Consider the following 14,170-nt stretch of genomic DNA (forward strand, 5'->3'; position numbering starts at 1 on the left):
GGTCCTACCAGGCCCGTCACACCTTACTCTAACCTCTGTACCCCTGGTCCGACCAGGCCCCTCACACCTTACTCTAACCTCTGTACCTCTGGTCCTACCAGGCCCCTCACACCTTACTCTAACCTCTGTACCCCTGGTCCTACCAGTCCCCTCACACCTTACTCTAACCTCTGTACCTCTGGTCCGACCAGGCCCCTCACACCTTACTCTAACCTCTGTACCCCTGGTCCTACCAGGCCCCTCACACCTTACTCTAACCCCTGTACCTCTGGTCCGACCAGGCCCCTCACACCTTACTCTAACCTCTGTACCCCTGGTCCTACCAGGCCCCTCACACCTTACTCTAACCTCTGTACCCCTGGTCCTACCAGGCCCCTCACACCTTACTCTAACCTCTGTACCTCTGGTCCGACCAGGCCCGTCATCTGATAGTTCCTAACACCTCACTGTAAACCCTGTGGTCCGACCAGGCCCGTCATCTGATAGTTCCTAACACCTCACTGTAAACCCTGTGGTCCGACCAGGCCCATCATCTGATAGTTCCTAACACCTCACTGTAAACCCTGTGGTCCGACCAGGCCGATCTGATAGTTCCTAACACCTCACTGTAAACCCTGTGGTCCCCAGGCCCGTCATCTGATAGTTCCTAACACCTCACTGTAAACCCTGTGGTCCGACCAGGCCCGTCATCTGATAGTTCCTAACACCTCACTGTAAACCCTGTGGTCCGACCAGGCCCGTCATCTGATAGTTCCTAACACCTCACTGTAAACCCTGTGGTCCGACCAGGCCCGTCATCTGATAGTTCCTAACACCTCACTGTAAATCCTGTGGTCCGACCAGGCCCGTCATCTGATAGTTCCTAACACCTCACTGTAAACCCTGTGGTCCGACCAGGCCCGTCATCTGATAGTTCCTAACACCTCACTGTAAACCCTGTGGTCCGACCAGGCCCATCATCTGATAGTTCCTAACACCTCACTGTAAACCCTGTGGTCCGACCAGGCCCGTCATCTGAAGACAGAGACCATCACCTTCGAGGAGAAAGAACAACAGCTGGTCAGCGACTGTGTCAAGGAGCTACGTGAGTCACATGCACTCAAACACACACACACACACAAAAAAGGCATGAATCAGGTCAATTAACAAGTAATTAGGTTATTGATCTCTAATGATTAAAGAGCTGTGTGGGTGTTGGTTGGTTCAGGCGAGTCCAACAGTCAGATGGTGAACCTGACAGAGGAGCTGTCCCATAAGAGTGAAGAGGTGATGCGACACCAGGAGGAGATTTCCCAGCTCCTCTCCCAGATAGTAGAGCTCCAACACCGCGTCAAAGAGGTGAGGGGGGAGGAAGAGCACAGTTTGAAGTTGATGTTGTAGTAATAATTGTAGAGTAATAGTACTAAAGAAGTGTGTTTCCAGCTGGCCCTGGAGAAAGAGGAGCTGAGGATTCACCTACAGGCCTCGAAGGATGCCCAGAGATCACTCACTGCAGAGGTGAGTTGTCTAGCAATGAACAGTTCAATGAACTCTGACTCCATAGAAGTGCCTTAAGGTGGGCCCTTTTTCCGAACAACATTTCATAACTCTCCAACATCATTTGAACCACCGCTATATGTCAGAGCAGAACTGCACCTGATAAGCAGTATGATATGGCCCAGAGTTGTAGTATTTAAAATATTATCTTGGGTTTCGTCTGTTATGTTGACACAAGCAATGAGTTTGTGTTCAAGGTTTTTAGCTGCATCAAGGTTTAAGTTAAGGTTTATTACTGATGAATGAGTATGTGTGGAATACGGTCATGGAGTGTGGGTATTTAACTGTTGTGTAACTGAACCAGCTAGCAGAGGGTTAACTGTGTTGTGTAGCTGAACTAGCTAGCAGAGGGTTAACTATGTTGTTGTGTAACTGAACCAGCTAGCAGAGGGTTAACTGTGTTGTTGTGTAGCTGAACTAGCAGAGGGTTAACTATGTTGTTGTGTAGCTGAACTAGCTAGCAGAGGGTTAACTGTGTTGTTGTGTAGGTGAACCAGCTAGCAGAGGGTTAACTATGTTGTTGTGTAGCTGAACTAGCTAGCAGAGGGTTAACTATGTTGTTGTGTAGCTGAACTAGCTAGCAGAGGGTTAACTATGTTGTTGTGTAGCTGAACTAGCTAGCAGAGGGTTAACTGTGTTGTTGTGTAGGTGAACCAGCTAGCAGAGGGTTAACTATGTTGTTGTGTAGCTGAACTAGCTAGCAGAGGGTTAACTATGTTGTTGTGTAGCTGAACCAGCTAGCAGAGGGTTAACTATGTCGTTGTGTAGCTGAACTAGCTAGCAGAGGGTTAACTGTGTTGTTGTGTAGCTGAACTAGCTAGCAGAGGGTTAACTATGTTGTGTTGTTGTGTAGCTGAACCAGCTAGCAGAGGGTTAACTATGTTGTTGTGTAACTGAACCAGCTAGCAGAGGGTTAACTGTGTTGTTGTGTAGCTGAACTAGCTAGCAGAGGGTTAACTATGTTGTTGTGTAGCTGAACTAGCTAGCAGAGGGTTAACTATGTTGTTGTGTAGCTGAACTAGCTAGCAGAGGGTTAACTATGTTGTTGTGTAGCTGAACTAGCTAGCAGAGGGTTAACTATGTTGTTGTGTAGCTGAACTAGCTAGCAGAGGGTTAACTATGTTGTTGTGTAGCTGAACTAGCTAGCAGAGGGTTAACTATGTTGTTGTGTAGCTGAACTAGCTAGCAGAGGGTTAACTATGTTGTTGTGTAGCTGAGAGGGTTAACTATGTTGTTGTGTAGCTGAACTAGCTAGAGAGGTTAACTATGTTGTTGTGTAGCTGAACTAGCTAGCAGAGGGTTAACTATGTTGTTGTGTAGCTGAACTAGCTAGCAGAGGGTTAACTATGTTGTTGTGTAGCTGAACTAGCTAGCAGAGGGTTAACTATGTTGTTGTGTAGCTGAACTAGCTAGCAGAGGGTTAACTGTATTGTTGTATAGCTGAATTAGCTAGCAGAGGGTTAACTGTATTGTTGTATAGCTGAATCAGTTAGCAGAGGGTTAACTGTGTTGTATAGCTGAATCAGCTAGCAGAGGGTTAACTGTGTTGTATAGCTGAATCAGCTAGCAGAGGGTTAACTGTGTTGTATAGCTGAATCAGCTAGCAGAGGGTTAACTGTGTTGTATAGCTGAATCAGCTAGCAGAGGTTAACTGTGTTGTATAGCTGAATCAGCTAGCAGAGGGTTAACTATGTTGTTGTGTAGCTGAACCAGCTAGCAGAGGGTTAACTATGTTGTATAGCTGAATCAGCTAGCAGAGGTTAACTGTGTTGTATAGCTGAACCAGCTAGCAGAGGGTAACTATGTTGTGTTGTTGTGTAGGTGAACCAGCTAGCAGAGGGTTAACTATGTTGTTGTGTAGCTGAACAAGCTAGCAGAGGGTTAACGATGTTGTTGTGTAGCTGAACTAGCTAGCGTTGGGTTAACTGTGTTTGTGGTTAAAAAAAACTAAGGTCAATGTCCTTGCCCCAGCTGAAATATAATTAGCATAACAAAGAAAATCCCCATAAAAATATATCAAAGCTATATAGATATCTGTTTTTTTTTTGCATTGGATGCATCTCATTCCACCGCATGTGTATACTGTATGTCACACTTCCACATCTGAGGTGAAAGGTGACAGTGCTAGAGTGGTGTTTGTCAGACCATGAGACATCCTGAAAATCGTTCTTGTCACAGAATGATCTGTAGTGTCCGACCGGTTTGGCCTACAAAACTATTACGACCCCTCTATGGAAAGATGAGACGAATCTCACTAACACGATGGTGTTCTCCGTTTTTCTCTACGACCCCCCCACACAAGTCTCAGTACAGTCGATCTGCCAACTTCTGCCTGTAGTGTCTGAACAGTCTGGGCTACACACTAATTTGACCCTCTGTGGAACACGTACTCTACCGGTCAAATGTTTTAGAACACTTACTCATTCAAGGATTTTTTATATTTTTACTATTTTCTACATTGTAGAATAATAGTGAAGACATAAACTATGAAATAATACATATAGTAACCAAAAAAGTGTTAAACAAATCTAAATATATTTTATATTTGAGATTCTTCAAATAGCCACCCTTTACCTTGATGACAGCTTTGCACACTCTTGGCATTCTCTCAACCAGTTTCAACTAGAATGCTTTTTCAACAGTCTTGAAGGAGTTCCCACATATGCTGAGCACTTTTTGGCTGCTTTTCCTTCACTCCGCGGTCCGACTCATCCCAAACCATCTCAATTTGGTTGAGGTCGGGAGATTGTGGAAGCCAGGTCATCTGATGCAGCACTCCACTCTCCTTCTTGATAAAATAGCTCTTACACAGCCTGGAGGTGTGTTGGGTCATTGACCTGTGTTGGGTCATTACCAGCTAGCAGAGTGTTAACTATGTTGTGTTTTGTAGCTGAACCAGCTAGCAGAGTGTTAACTATGTTGTGTTGTGTAGCTGAATGAGCTAGCGGACCGTAATGTAGAGTGTGTGGGGATGCTACATGAGTCTCAGGAAGAGATCAAGGAGCTGCGCAGTAAGAACACTCCGTCTGCAGGCATGAGACGACACCTGCCCTACGGACTCCTCCCCATGGTGAGATATATACCTTCTGTAATGTGTGTGTGTGTGTGTGTGTGTGTTAGGGATGTAACGATTCACCAAAACACAGCAGTCCCCGATTTAAAATGTTGAAGATACAAGTGCTTCGGTCCGCGGAACCCAAACCGAACCAAATGTAGAATGCATCGGTCAGAAAATCTATTCAAAGTGAAAACAACGCTGGTTCACTCATATCTTTTCATATTATATTCTTTCTACCTTCAGAAAATACCTCATATTTTGTGACAACTGACGTGTCCTCTCCTTCAGTGTTGAACTGCATGTAACTGTGTTGACCGTCATTGATCTGCAAGTCATTTTGCATGTCGAACAACCCCAGGCAATATCATTAGTCTAGTTAAACTGTGCACTGTGCCCAGCTTCACACACTGACCAACGTGAGGTAACATGCATTTCCACGTAGCACGCTGGGGGTGATTAAACAACGGAGCCTCATTCATTTTCTATGGAGTGAAATGGGTGGGGGGGCCGTCGGGTGATGCGAGCATGGTTTAGGAAGCATGAACAGGGAGGTACTAAAAATGGGGAAAGCTGAAGTTTTTGCAAATACTCTGCGACATTGTGCCGCTATTGACCAATCTAAGCTCACTATAGCTTCCAACCCCTAGTTGATTGGCTGTTGATACCTAGCACTACCTGCCCTGCTTTCTAGCACCCACATGAGCTATCCAAATTATTATGTTATGTGGAAGTTGGGCAGGAGGCTGTATTGCATTAGTGGAAACCTCAGGTCTGCCGGTTTTTACTAGCAGAAGTCACTTTTCATAGCAGGTTAGAAAAATTAGATTAAGGTTAGGAAAAGGGTTAGCTAAAATTGTCTCCAAAGCAAACATATCTAGCAACAACCAGGCCTGCCTTGAGAAGCCATGGATCACAGGATTCATCCACACCAAGCTAAAGGCTAGAGCTGCCTCTTTCAAGGAGCTGGACACTAATCCGGACGCTTGTAAGAAATCCCGCTATGCGCTAAGACGAACCATCAAACAGGCAAAGTGTCAATAAAGGACTAAGATTGAATCCTACTACACCGGCTCTGGATGTGGCAGGGCTTGAAAACTATTACGTACTATGAAGGGAAACCCAGCCGCAAGCTGCCCAGTGACGCGAGGCTACCAGACAAGCTAAATGCCTTTTATGGTTGCTTTGCGGCAAGCAACATTGAAGCATGCATGAGAGCACCAGCTGTTCCGGAGGACTGTGTGATCATGCTCTCCGTAGCTAATGTGTGCAAGACCTTTAAACAGGTCAACATTCACAAAGCCGCGGGGCCAGACGGATTACCAGGACGTGTACTAAAAGCATGCGCGGACAAACTGCCAAGTGTCTTCACTGACATTTTCAACTCTCCCTGGCCAAGTCTGTAATACCTACATGTTTCAAACAGACCACAATAGTCCCTGTGCCCAAGAACACTAAGGTAACCTACCTAAATGACTACTGCCCTGTAGCACACATGCCGGTAACCATGAAGTGCTTTGAAAGGCTGGTCATGGCTCACATGAACACCATCATGCCAGAAACCCTAGACCCACTCCAATTCTCATACCGCCCCAACAGATCCACAGATGTCTCAATCACACTCAACGCTGCCCTTTCCCACCTGGACAAAAGGAACACCCATGTGAGAATGCTGTTCCTTGACTACAGCTCAGTGTTCTACATCATAGTGCCCACAAAGCTCATCACTAAGTTAAGGACCCTGGGACTAAACATCTCCTTCTGCAAATGGATCCTGGACTTCCTGACGGGCCGCCCCCAGATAGTAAGGGTAGGTAACAACACATCTGCCAACACTGGGGCCCCTCAAGGGTGTGTGCTTCTCACCGACAACGATGAGACAGCCTATAGGGAGGAGGTCAGAGACCTGGCAGTGTGGTGCCAGGACAACAACCTCTCTCAATGTGAGCAAGACAAAGGAGTTGATTGTGGACTACAGGAAATGGAGGGCCAAAAAGGCCCCCATTTAACATCAATGGGACTGAAGTGGAGCAGTTTGAGAACTTCAAGTTCCTTCGTGTCCAACAAACTGTCATGGTCCAAACACATGAAGACAGTTGTGAAGACAGCACGAGAACACCTTTTCCCACTCGGGTAAACTAAAAAGATTTGGCATGGGTCCCCAGATCCTCAAAGTTCCACAGCTGCACCATCAAGAGCATCCTGACCGGTTGCATCCCAGCCTGGTATGGCAACTGCTCGGCATCTGACTGACAGGCCCAGTACATCACTGGGGTCAAACTTCCTGACATCCAGGACCTATATACTAGGTAGTGTCAGAGGAAGGTCCAAAAAATTGTCAGACTCCAGTCACCCAAGTCGTAGACTGTTCTCTCTGCTACCGCACGGCAAGCGGTACCGGTGCTCCAAGTCTCCTTAACAGCTTTTACCCACAAGCCATAAGACTGCTGAACAACTAATCAAATGGCCACCCAGACGATCTACATTGACCCCCCCAGTGTTTTTACAGTGCTGCTACTCGCTGTTTATTATCTATGCATAGTCACTTTACAAATTACCTTGACTATCCTGTACCCCCGCACATTGACTTGGTACCGGTACCCCCTGTATAGAGCCTCCACATTGACTCTGTACCCGTACCCCCTGTATAGAGCCTCCACATTGACTCTGTACTGGTACCCCCTGTATATAGCCTCCACATTGACTCGGTACCGGTACCCCCTGTATATAGCCTCCACATTGACTCTGTACTGGTACCCCCTGTATATAGCCTCCACATTGACTCGGTGCTGTACCCCCTGTATATAGCCTCCACATTGACTCGGTGGTACCCCCTGTATATAGCCTCCACATTGACTCGGACAGATACCGGTACCCCCTGTATATAGCCTCCACATTGACTCGGTGGTACCCCCTGTATATAGCCTCCACATTGACTCGGTACCGGTACCCCCTGTATATAGCCTCCACATTGACTCGGTACCGGTACCCCCTGTATATAGCCTCCACATTGACTCGGTACCGGTACCCCCTGTATATAGCCTCCACATTGACTCGTGCAGCGGTACCCCCTGTATATAGCCTCCACATTGACTCGGTGGTACCCCCTGTATATAGCCTCCACATTGACTCGGTGGTACCCCTGTATATAGCCTCCACATTGACTCGGTGGTACCCCCTGTATATAGCCTCCACATTGACTCGGTGGTACCCCCTGTATATAGCCTCCACATTGACTCGGTGGTACCCGGTACCCCCTGTATATAGCCTCCACATTGACTCGGTGGTACCCGGTACCCCCTGTATATAGCCTCCACATTGACTCGGTGGTACCCGGTACCCCCTGTATATAACCTCCACATTGACTCGGTGGTACCCCCTGTATATAGCCTCCACATTGACTCGGTGGTACCCGGTACCCCCTGTATATAGCCTCCACATTGACTCGGTGGTACCCGGTACCCCCTGTATATAGCCTCCACATTGACTCGGTGGTACCCGGTACCCCCTGTATATAGCCTCCACATTGACTGGTGGTACCGGTACCCCCTGTATATAGCCTCCACATTGACTCGGTGGTACCGGTACCCCCTGTATATAGCCTCCACATTGACTCGGTGGTACCCCCTGTATATAGCCTCCACATTGACTCGGTGGTACCCCCTGTATATAGCCTCCACATTGACTCGGTGGTACCCCCTGTATATAGCCTCCACATTGACTCGGTGGTACCCCCTGTATATAGCCTCCACATTGACTCGGTGGTACCCCCTGTATATAGCCTCCACATTGACTCGGTGGTACCCCTGTATATAGCCTCCACATTGACTCGGTGGTACCCCCTGTATATAGCCTCCACATTGACTCGGTGGTACCCCCTGTATATAGCCTCCACATTGACTCGGTGGTACCCCCTGTATATAGCCTCCACATTGACTCGGTACCGGTACCCCCTGTATATAGCCTCCACATTGACTCGGTACCGGTACCCCCTGTATATAGCCTCCACATTGACTCGGTACCGGTACCCCCTGTATATAGCCTCCACATTGACTCGGTGGTACCCCCTGTATATAGCCTCCACATTGACTCGGTGGTACCCCCTGTATATAGCCTCCACATTGACTCGGTGGTACCCCCTGTATATAGCCTCCACATTGACTCGGTGGTACCCCCTGTATATAGCCTCCACATTGACTCGGTGGTACCCCCTGTATATAGCCTCCACATTGACTCGGTGGTACCCGGTACCCCCTGTATATAGCCTCCACATTGACTCGGTGGTACCCGGTACCCCCTGTATATAGCCTCCACATTGACTCGGTGGTACCCGGTACCCCCTGTATATAGCCTCCACATTGACTCGGTGGTACCCCCTGTATATAGCCTCCACATTGACTCGGTGGTACCCTCTTACCCCCTGTATATAGCCTCCACATTGACTCGGTGGTACCCGGTACCCCCTGTATATAGCCTCCACATCTCCACATTGACTCGGTGGTACCCGGTACCCCCTGTATATAGCCTCCACATTGACTCGGTGGTACCCGGTACCCCCTGTATATAGCCTCCACATTGACTCGGTGGTACCCGGTACCCCCTGTATATAGCCTCCACATTGACTCGGTGGTACCCGGTACCCCCTGTATATAGCCTCCACATTGACTCGGTGGTACCCCCTGTATATAGCCTCCACATTGACTCGGTGGTACCCCCTGTATATAGCCTCCACATTGACTCGGTGGTACCCCCTGTATATAGCCTCCACATTGACTCGGTGGTACCCCCTGTATATAGCCTCCACATTGACTCGGTGGTACCCCCTGTATATAGCCTCCACATTGACTCGGTGGTACCCCCTGTATATAGCCTCCACATTGACTCGGTGGTACCCCCTGTATATAGCCTCCACATTGACTCGGTGGTACCCCCTGTATATAGCCTCCACATTGACTCGGTGGTACCCCCTGTATATAGCCTCCACATTGACTCGGTGGTACCCCCTGTATATAGCCTCCACATTGACTCGGTGGTACCCGGTACCCCCTGTATATAGCCTCCACATTGACTCGGTGGTACCCGGTACCCCCTGTATATAGCCTCCACATTGACTCGGTGGTACCCGGTACCCCCTGTATATAGCCTCCACATTGACTCGGTGGTACCCGGTACCCCCTGTATATAGCCTCCACATTGACTCGGTGGTACCCGGTACCCCCTGTATATGTTATTGTTATGTAAATGTATTGTTACTTTTTGATTCAATTTTTTTTACTGTAGTTTATTTAGTAACTATTTTCTAAAATCTATTTCTTGAACTGCGTTGTTGGTTAAGGGCTTGTTAGTAAACATTTCATGGGAAGGTCTACACATGTTGTATTCAGGGCTTGTTAGTAAACATTTCATGGGAAGGTCTACACATGTTGTATTCAGGGCTTGTTAGTAAACATTTCATGGGAAGGTCTACACATGTTGTATTCAGGGCTTGATAGTAAACATTTCATGGGAAGGTCTACACATGTTGTATTCAGGGCTTGATAGTAAACATTTCATGGGAAGGTCTACACATGTTGTATTAAGGGCTTGTACGTAAACATTTCATGGGAAGGTCTACACATGTTGTATTCAGGGCTTGTTAGTAAACATTTCATGGGAAGGTCTACAGCTGTTGTATTAAGGGCTTGTACGTAAACATTTCATGGGAAGGTCTACACATGTTGTATTCAGGGCTTGTTAGTAAACATTTCATGGGAAGGTCTACACATGTTGTATTCAGGGCTTGATAGTAAACATTTCATGGGAAGGTCTACACATGTTGTATTAAGGGCTTGTACGTAAACATTTCATGGGAAGGTCTACACATGTTGTATTAAGGGCTTGTTAGTAAACATTTCATGGGAAGGTCTACACATGTTGTATTCAGGGCTTGTTAGTAAACATTTCATGGGAAGGTCTACACATGTTGTATTCAGGGCTTGTACGTAAACATTTCATGGGAAGGTCTACAGCTGTTGTATTAAGGGCTTGTACGTAAACATTTCATGGGAAGGTCTACACATGTTGTATTAAGGGCTTGTTAGTAAACATTTCATGGGAAGGTCTACACATGTTGTATTCGCCGCAGGTTTCCACTAATGTGATGTTGCATGAGGTAGGCAGCCTGTTACTTTAGTTTTGGCAGTTTTGCTTTAAACAATCAGTCTATATGGTCATTTTTAGACATACAGGGTAAAGTTGATAATTTAATAATGAGGAAAGCAAATCATTTCTGCGAGGCGCACTGTGTGGTTGAAGCGATGGGAGAAGAACACGCAATAAAAACGGGTGAAATTCAAAGTTGTGCCATATATTCATTGGCTATGTCATAGCTCATTTGTAAACAATAAATATTGATGCATTACTACCTCAAACACTTAAGCTGCAAAAACATCAAGTTAATCAGTGGGTGATGGGGATTTCAGAACCAAAGTGGGGGGAGAAAGAAACCGGCTACATTGCCCACCTAATCTGATAGTGGTAATGGGGTGGTAGTCTCCTTTATGGCTCAGATCAGGTGTCCAAATGGCATACATAATTTACACAGACACAGAAGTCAGCTCAGACACACACAGAGAAGTCAGCTCAGACACACACACAGATAAGTCAGCTCAGACAGATCCAGCTCAGAGAGGAACAGCTCAGACAGATCCAGCTCAGAGAGGGCCAGCTCAGACAGATTCAGCTCAGAGAGGGCCAGCTCAGAGAAGTCAGCTCAGACAGATCCAGCTCAGAGAAGTCAGCTCAGAGAAGTCAGCTCAGACACACACACAGAGAAGTCAGCTCAGAGAGGGCCAGCTCAGACATATCCAGCTCAGACATATCCAGCTCAGAGAGGGCCAGCTCAGACAGATCCAGCTCAGACAGATCCATCTCAGACAGACCCAGCTCAGACAGATCCAGCTCAGACAGATCCAGCTCAGACAGATCCAGCTCAGACAGATCCAGCTCAGACAGATCCAGCTCAGAGAGGGCCAGCTCAGACAGATCCAGCTCAGACAGATCCAGCTCAGAGAGGGCCAGCTCAGAGAGGCCAGCTCAGAGAGGACCAGCTCAGAGAGGACCAGCTCAGAGGGACCAGCTCAGAGAGGACCAGCTCAGAGAGGACCAGCTCAGAGAGGACCAGCTCAGAGAGGACCAGCTCAGAGAGATCCAGCTCAGAGAGGGCCAGCTCAGAGAGGGCCAGCTCAGAGAGGGCCAGCTCAGAGAGGGCCAGCTCAGAGAGGACCAGCTCAGAGAGGACCAGCTCAGAGAGGACCAGCTCAGAGAGGACCAGCTCAGACAGATCCAGCTCAGAGAGGACCAGCTCAGACAGATCCAGCTCAGACAGATCCAGCTCAGAGAGGACCAGCTCATGAGCTCCATCCGCAGCAGATTTGTATTTAGAATGGAAAATGAATGTGTTTATGCAGCAAATGTCAGTGCATCGATTCATTCTCTAATTAAACCCAATCATTTCAAACTAAAACGTATCGTTCCTGTATTTTATTGGAGCCCATGTATTTAGGTATCTATCAAATTATCTTTAAAGGGTAAGATGCATATCCCTAGTGTCTGTATGTGTGTGTGTCAATCCTATTTATGTGTGAATATGTGTGCGTGTGCCCAATAGTGTGTGTACCTATTAATGAGTGTAAATGACTGTGTCTCAGGACTCCCTGGCAGCAGAGATTGAGGGCACCATGAGGAGAGAGCTGAGTGTCGAAGACGAGGTGGCTTTCCAGGACCAGAAGTGAGTATAGAACACACACACACACACCGACAACAACAAACACACACACCGACGACAACAACAAACACACACACACACACACACCGACAACAACACACACACACACCGACAACAACAAACACACACACAAACAGAAGAGCAAAAGCAATCAAAGCAGAAGCTCCCCTCTCTTCCTCTTCTCTAACTCCTCTTCTCTAACTCCTCTTCTCTAACTCCCCTCCTCCTCTAACTCCCCTCCTCCTCCTAACTCCCCTCCTCCTCTAACTCCCCTCCTCTGTTCCTCTTCTCTAACTCCCCTCCTCTCTTCCTCTTCTCTAACTCCCTCCTCTCTTCCTCTACTCTAACTCCCTCCTCTAACTCCCCTCCTCTAACTCCCCTCCTCTAACTCCCTCCTCTAACTCCCCTCCTCTAACTCCCCTCCTCTAACTCCCCTCCTCTCTAACTCCCCTCCTCTCTAACTCCCCTCCTCTCTAACTCCCCCTCTCTAACTCCCCTCCTCTAACTCCCCTCCTCTAACTCCCTCCTCTAACTCCTCTTCTCTAACTCCCTCCTCTAACTCCTCTTCTCTAAATCCCCTCCTCTAAATCCCCTCCTCTAACTCCTCTTCTCTAACTCCCCTCCTCTAACTCCTCTTCTCTAACTCCTCTTCTCTAACTCCCCTCCTCTAACTCCTCTTCTCTAACTCCCCTCCTCTAAATCCCCTCCCTTCCTCTCTTCCTCTTCTCTAACTCCCTCCTAACTAACTCCTCTTCTCTAACTCCTCTTCTCTAACTCCCCTCCTCTAACTCCCTCCTCTAACTCCTCTTCTCTAACTCCTCTTCTCTAACTCCTCCTCTCTAAATCCCCTCTAACTCCTCTCCTATCTTCCTCTTCTCTAACTCCTCCTCCTCCTCGAACTCCCCTCCTCCTCGAACTCCCCTCCTCCTCTAATTCCCCTCCTCCTCTAACTCCCCTCTCTTCCTCCTCTCCTCTCTTCTTCTCCTCTCTTCCTCCCTCTCTCCCCGTCCCCAGAGTTTCCCAGAAGAAGGTGTTTCAGACTGTACGCGTGGTCAACGAGTCGGTAGAGCGAGCTGCGGCGATGGTCACGCCCCCTATCCCTGGCTCGGGAGGCAGCTGCCTGGTGATGACGGCCCAGCCCTTCCTGTCCGCACAGGGGATCGACCAATCCCACGGCCGCGCCAAGTGAGTTACCCAGGTTGACCCTGATTGTTAGACCTGCAGTCTAAAGCACCCGTATTGACTGTGGTGGATTCATTGAGTCAGTGGCAACAATATGTGAGAGAATTTAAAGCATATTATTTGATATGATTTCATTCAAACTTATTTCAGTGAATTTAGAGCCTACAGAGGAGTATATTTGGGTAAGCATGTGTTTGTGTTGCGTGTTTGTCTTTGTAGTAGGGAGGAGGTCCCGCTCGGCAAGCCTGGCGCACCAGGAGGAAATGACCTCGTGTCGGCGCTGCACCGCCTCTCCCTGCGGCGGCAGAATTTTCTGTGCGAGCGGCAGTTCTTCCAGGCAGAACGCGACAAGAAGCTGGAGGCCCTGGCTGGGAGGGTGGAATCGGATGTGGAGGGGAGTGGCTACAGCTCACCAATGAGCAGCGTCATGTCATCCTTCACCAACCTATCAGAGTTCTCGGTCTCGTCCAGCTGTTTTAAGACCTTCCTGCCTGAGAAGCTGCAGATCGTCAAGCCCATGGAGGGTAAGGATACGTTCATGCTTTAAGTGTAGTCATGATAATGGGCGCGTTCCAGGCTGTGCGATAAGCAGCCCCGCTGCACAAATTTACCAGTGATTGAATGCCACATCA

The 14,170-nt window shown here is 48.1% G+C and overlaps 1 protein-coding gene across 5 annotated transcripts in view; it reads left to right on the plus strand.

Annotated features, from left to right (window-relative positions):
- trak2 (trafficking protein, kinesin binding 2) overlaps positions 1-14,170 on the plus strand; it is a 76,004-nt gene that overhangs the window by 46,623 nt on the left and 15,211 nt on the right. For all 5 annotated transcript variants that reach the window (XM_065023127.1, XM_065023131.1, XM_065023133.1 and 2 more), the window contains 7 exons: positions 1,006-1,084; positions 1,208-1,338; positions 1,423-1,497; positions 4,469-4,606; positions 12,280-12,359; positions 13,371-13,541; positions 13,758-14,062. In XM_065023127.1, the coding sequence (XP_064879199.1) occupies positions 1,006-1,084; positions 1,208-1,338; positions 1,423-1,497; positions 4,469-4,606; positions 12,280-12,359; positions 13,371-13,541; positions 13,758-14,062 (979 nt within the window). The remainder of the gene's footprint in view (positions 1-1,005; positions 1,085-1,207; positions 1,339-1,422; positions 1,498-4,468; positions 4,607-12,279; positions 12,360-13,370; positions 13,542-13,757; positions 14,063-14,170) is intronic.

This window comes from Oncorhynchus nerka, linkage group LG2 (genome assembly GCF_034236695.1).
Source record: "Oncorhynchus nerka isolate Pitt River linkage group LG2, Oner_Uvic_2.0, whole genome shotgun sequence".
NCBI classification, from domain to species: domain Eukaryota; kingdom Metazoa; phylum Chordata; class Actinopteri; order Salmoniformes; family Salmonidae; genus Oncorhynchus; species Oncorhynchus nerka.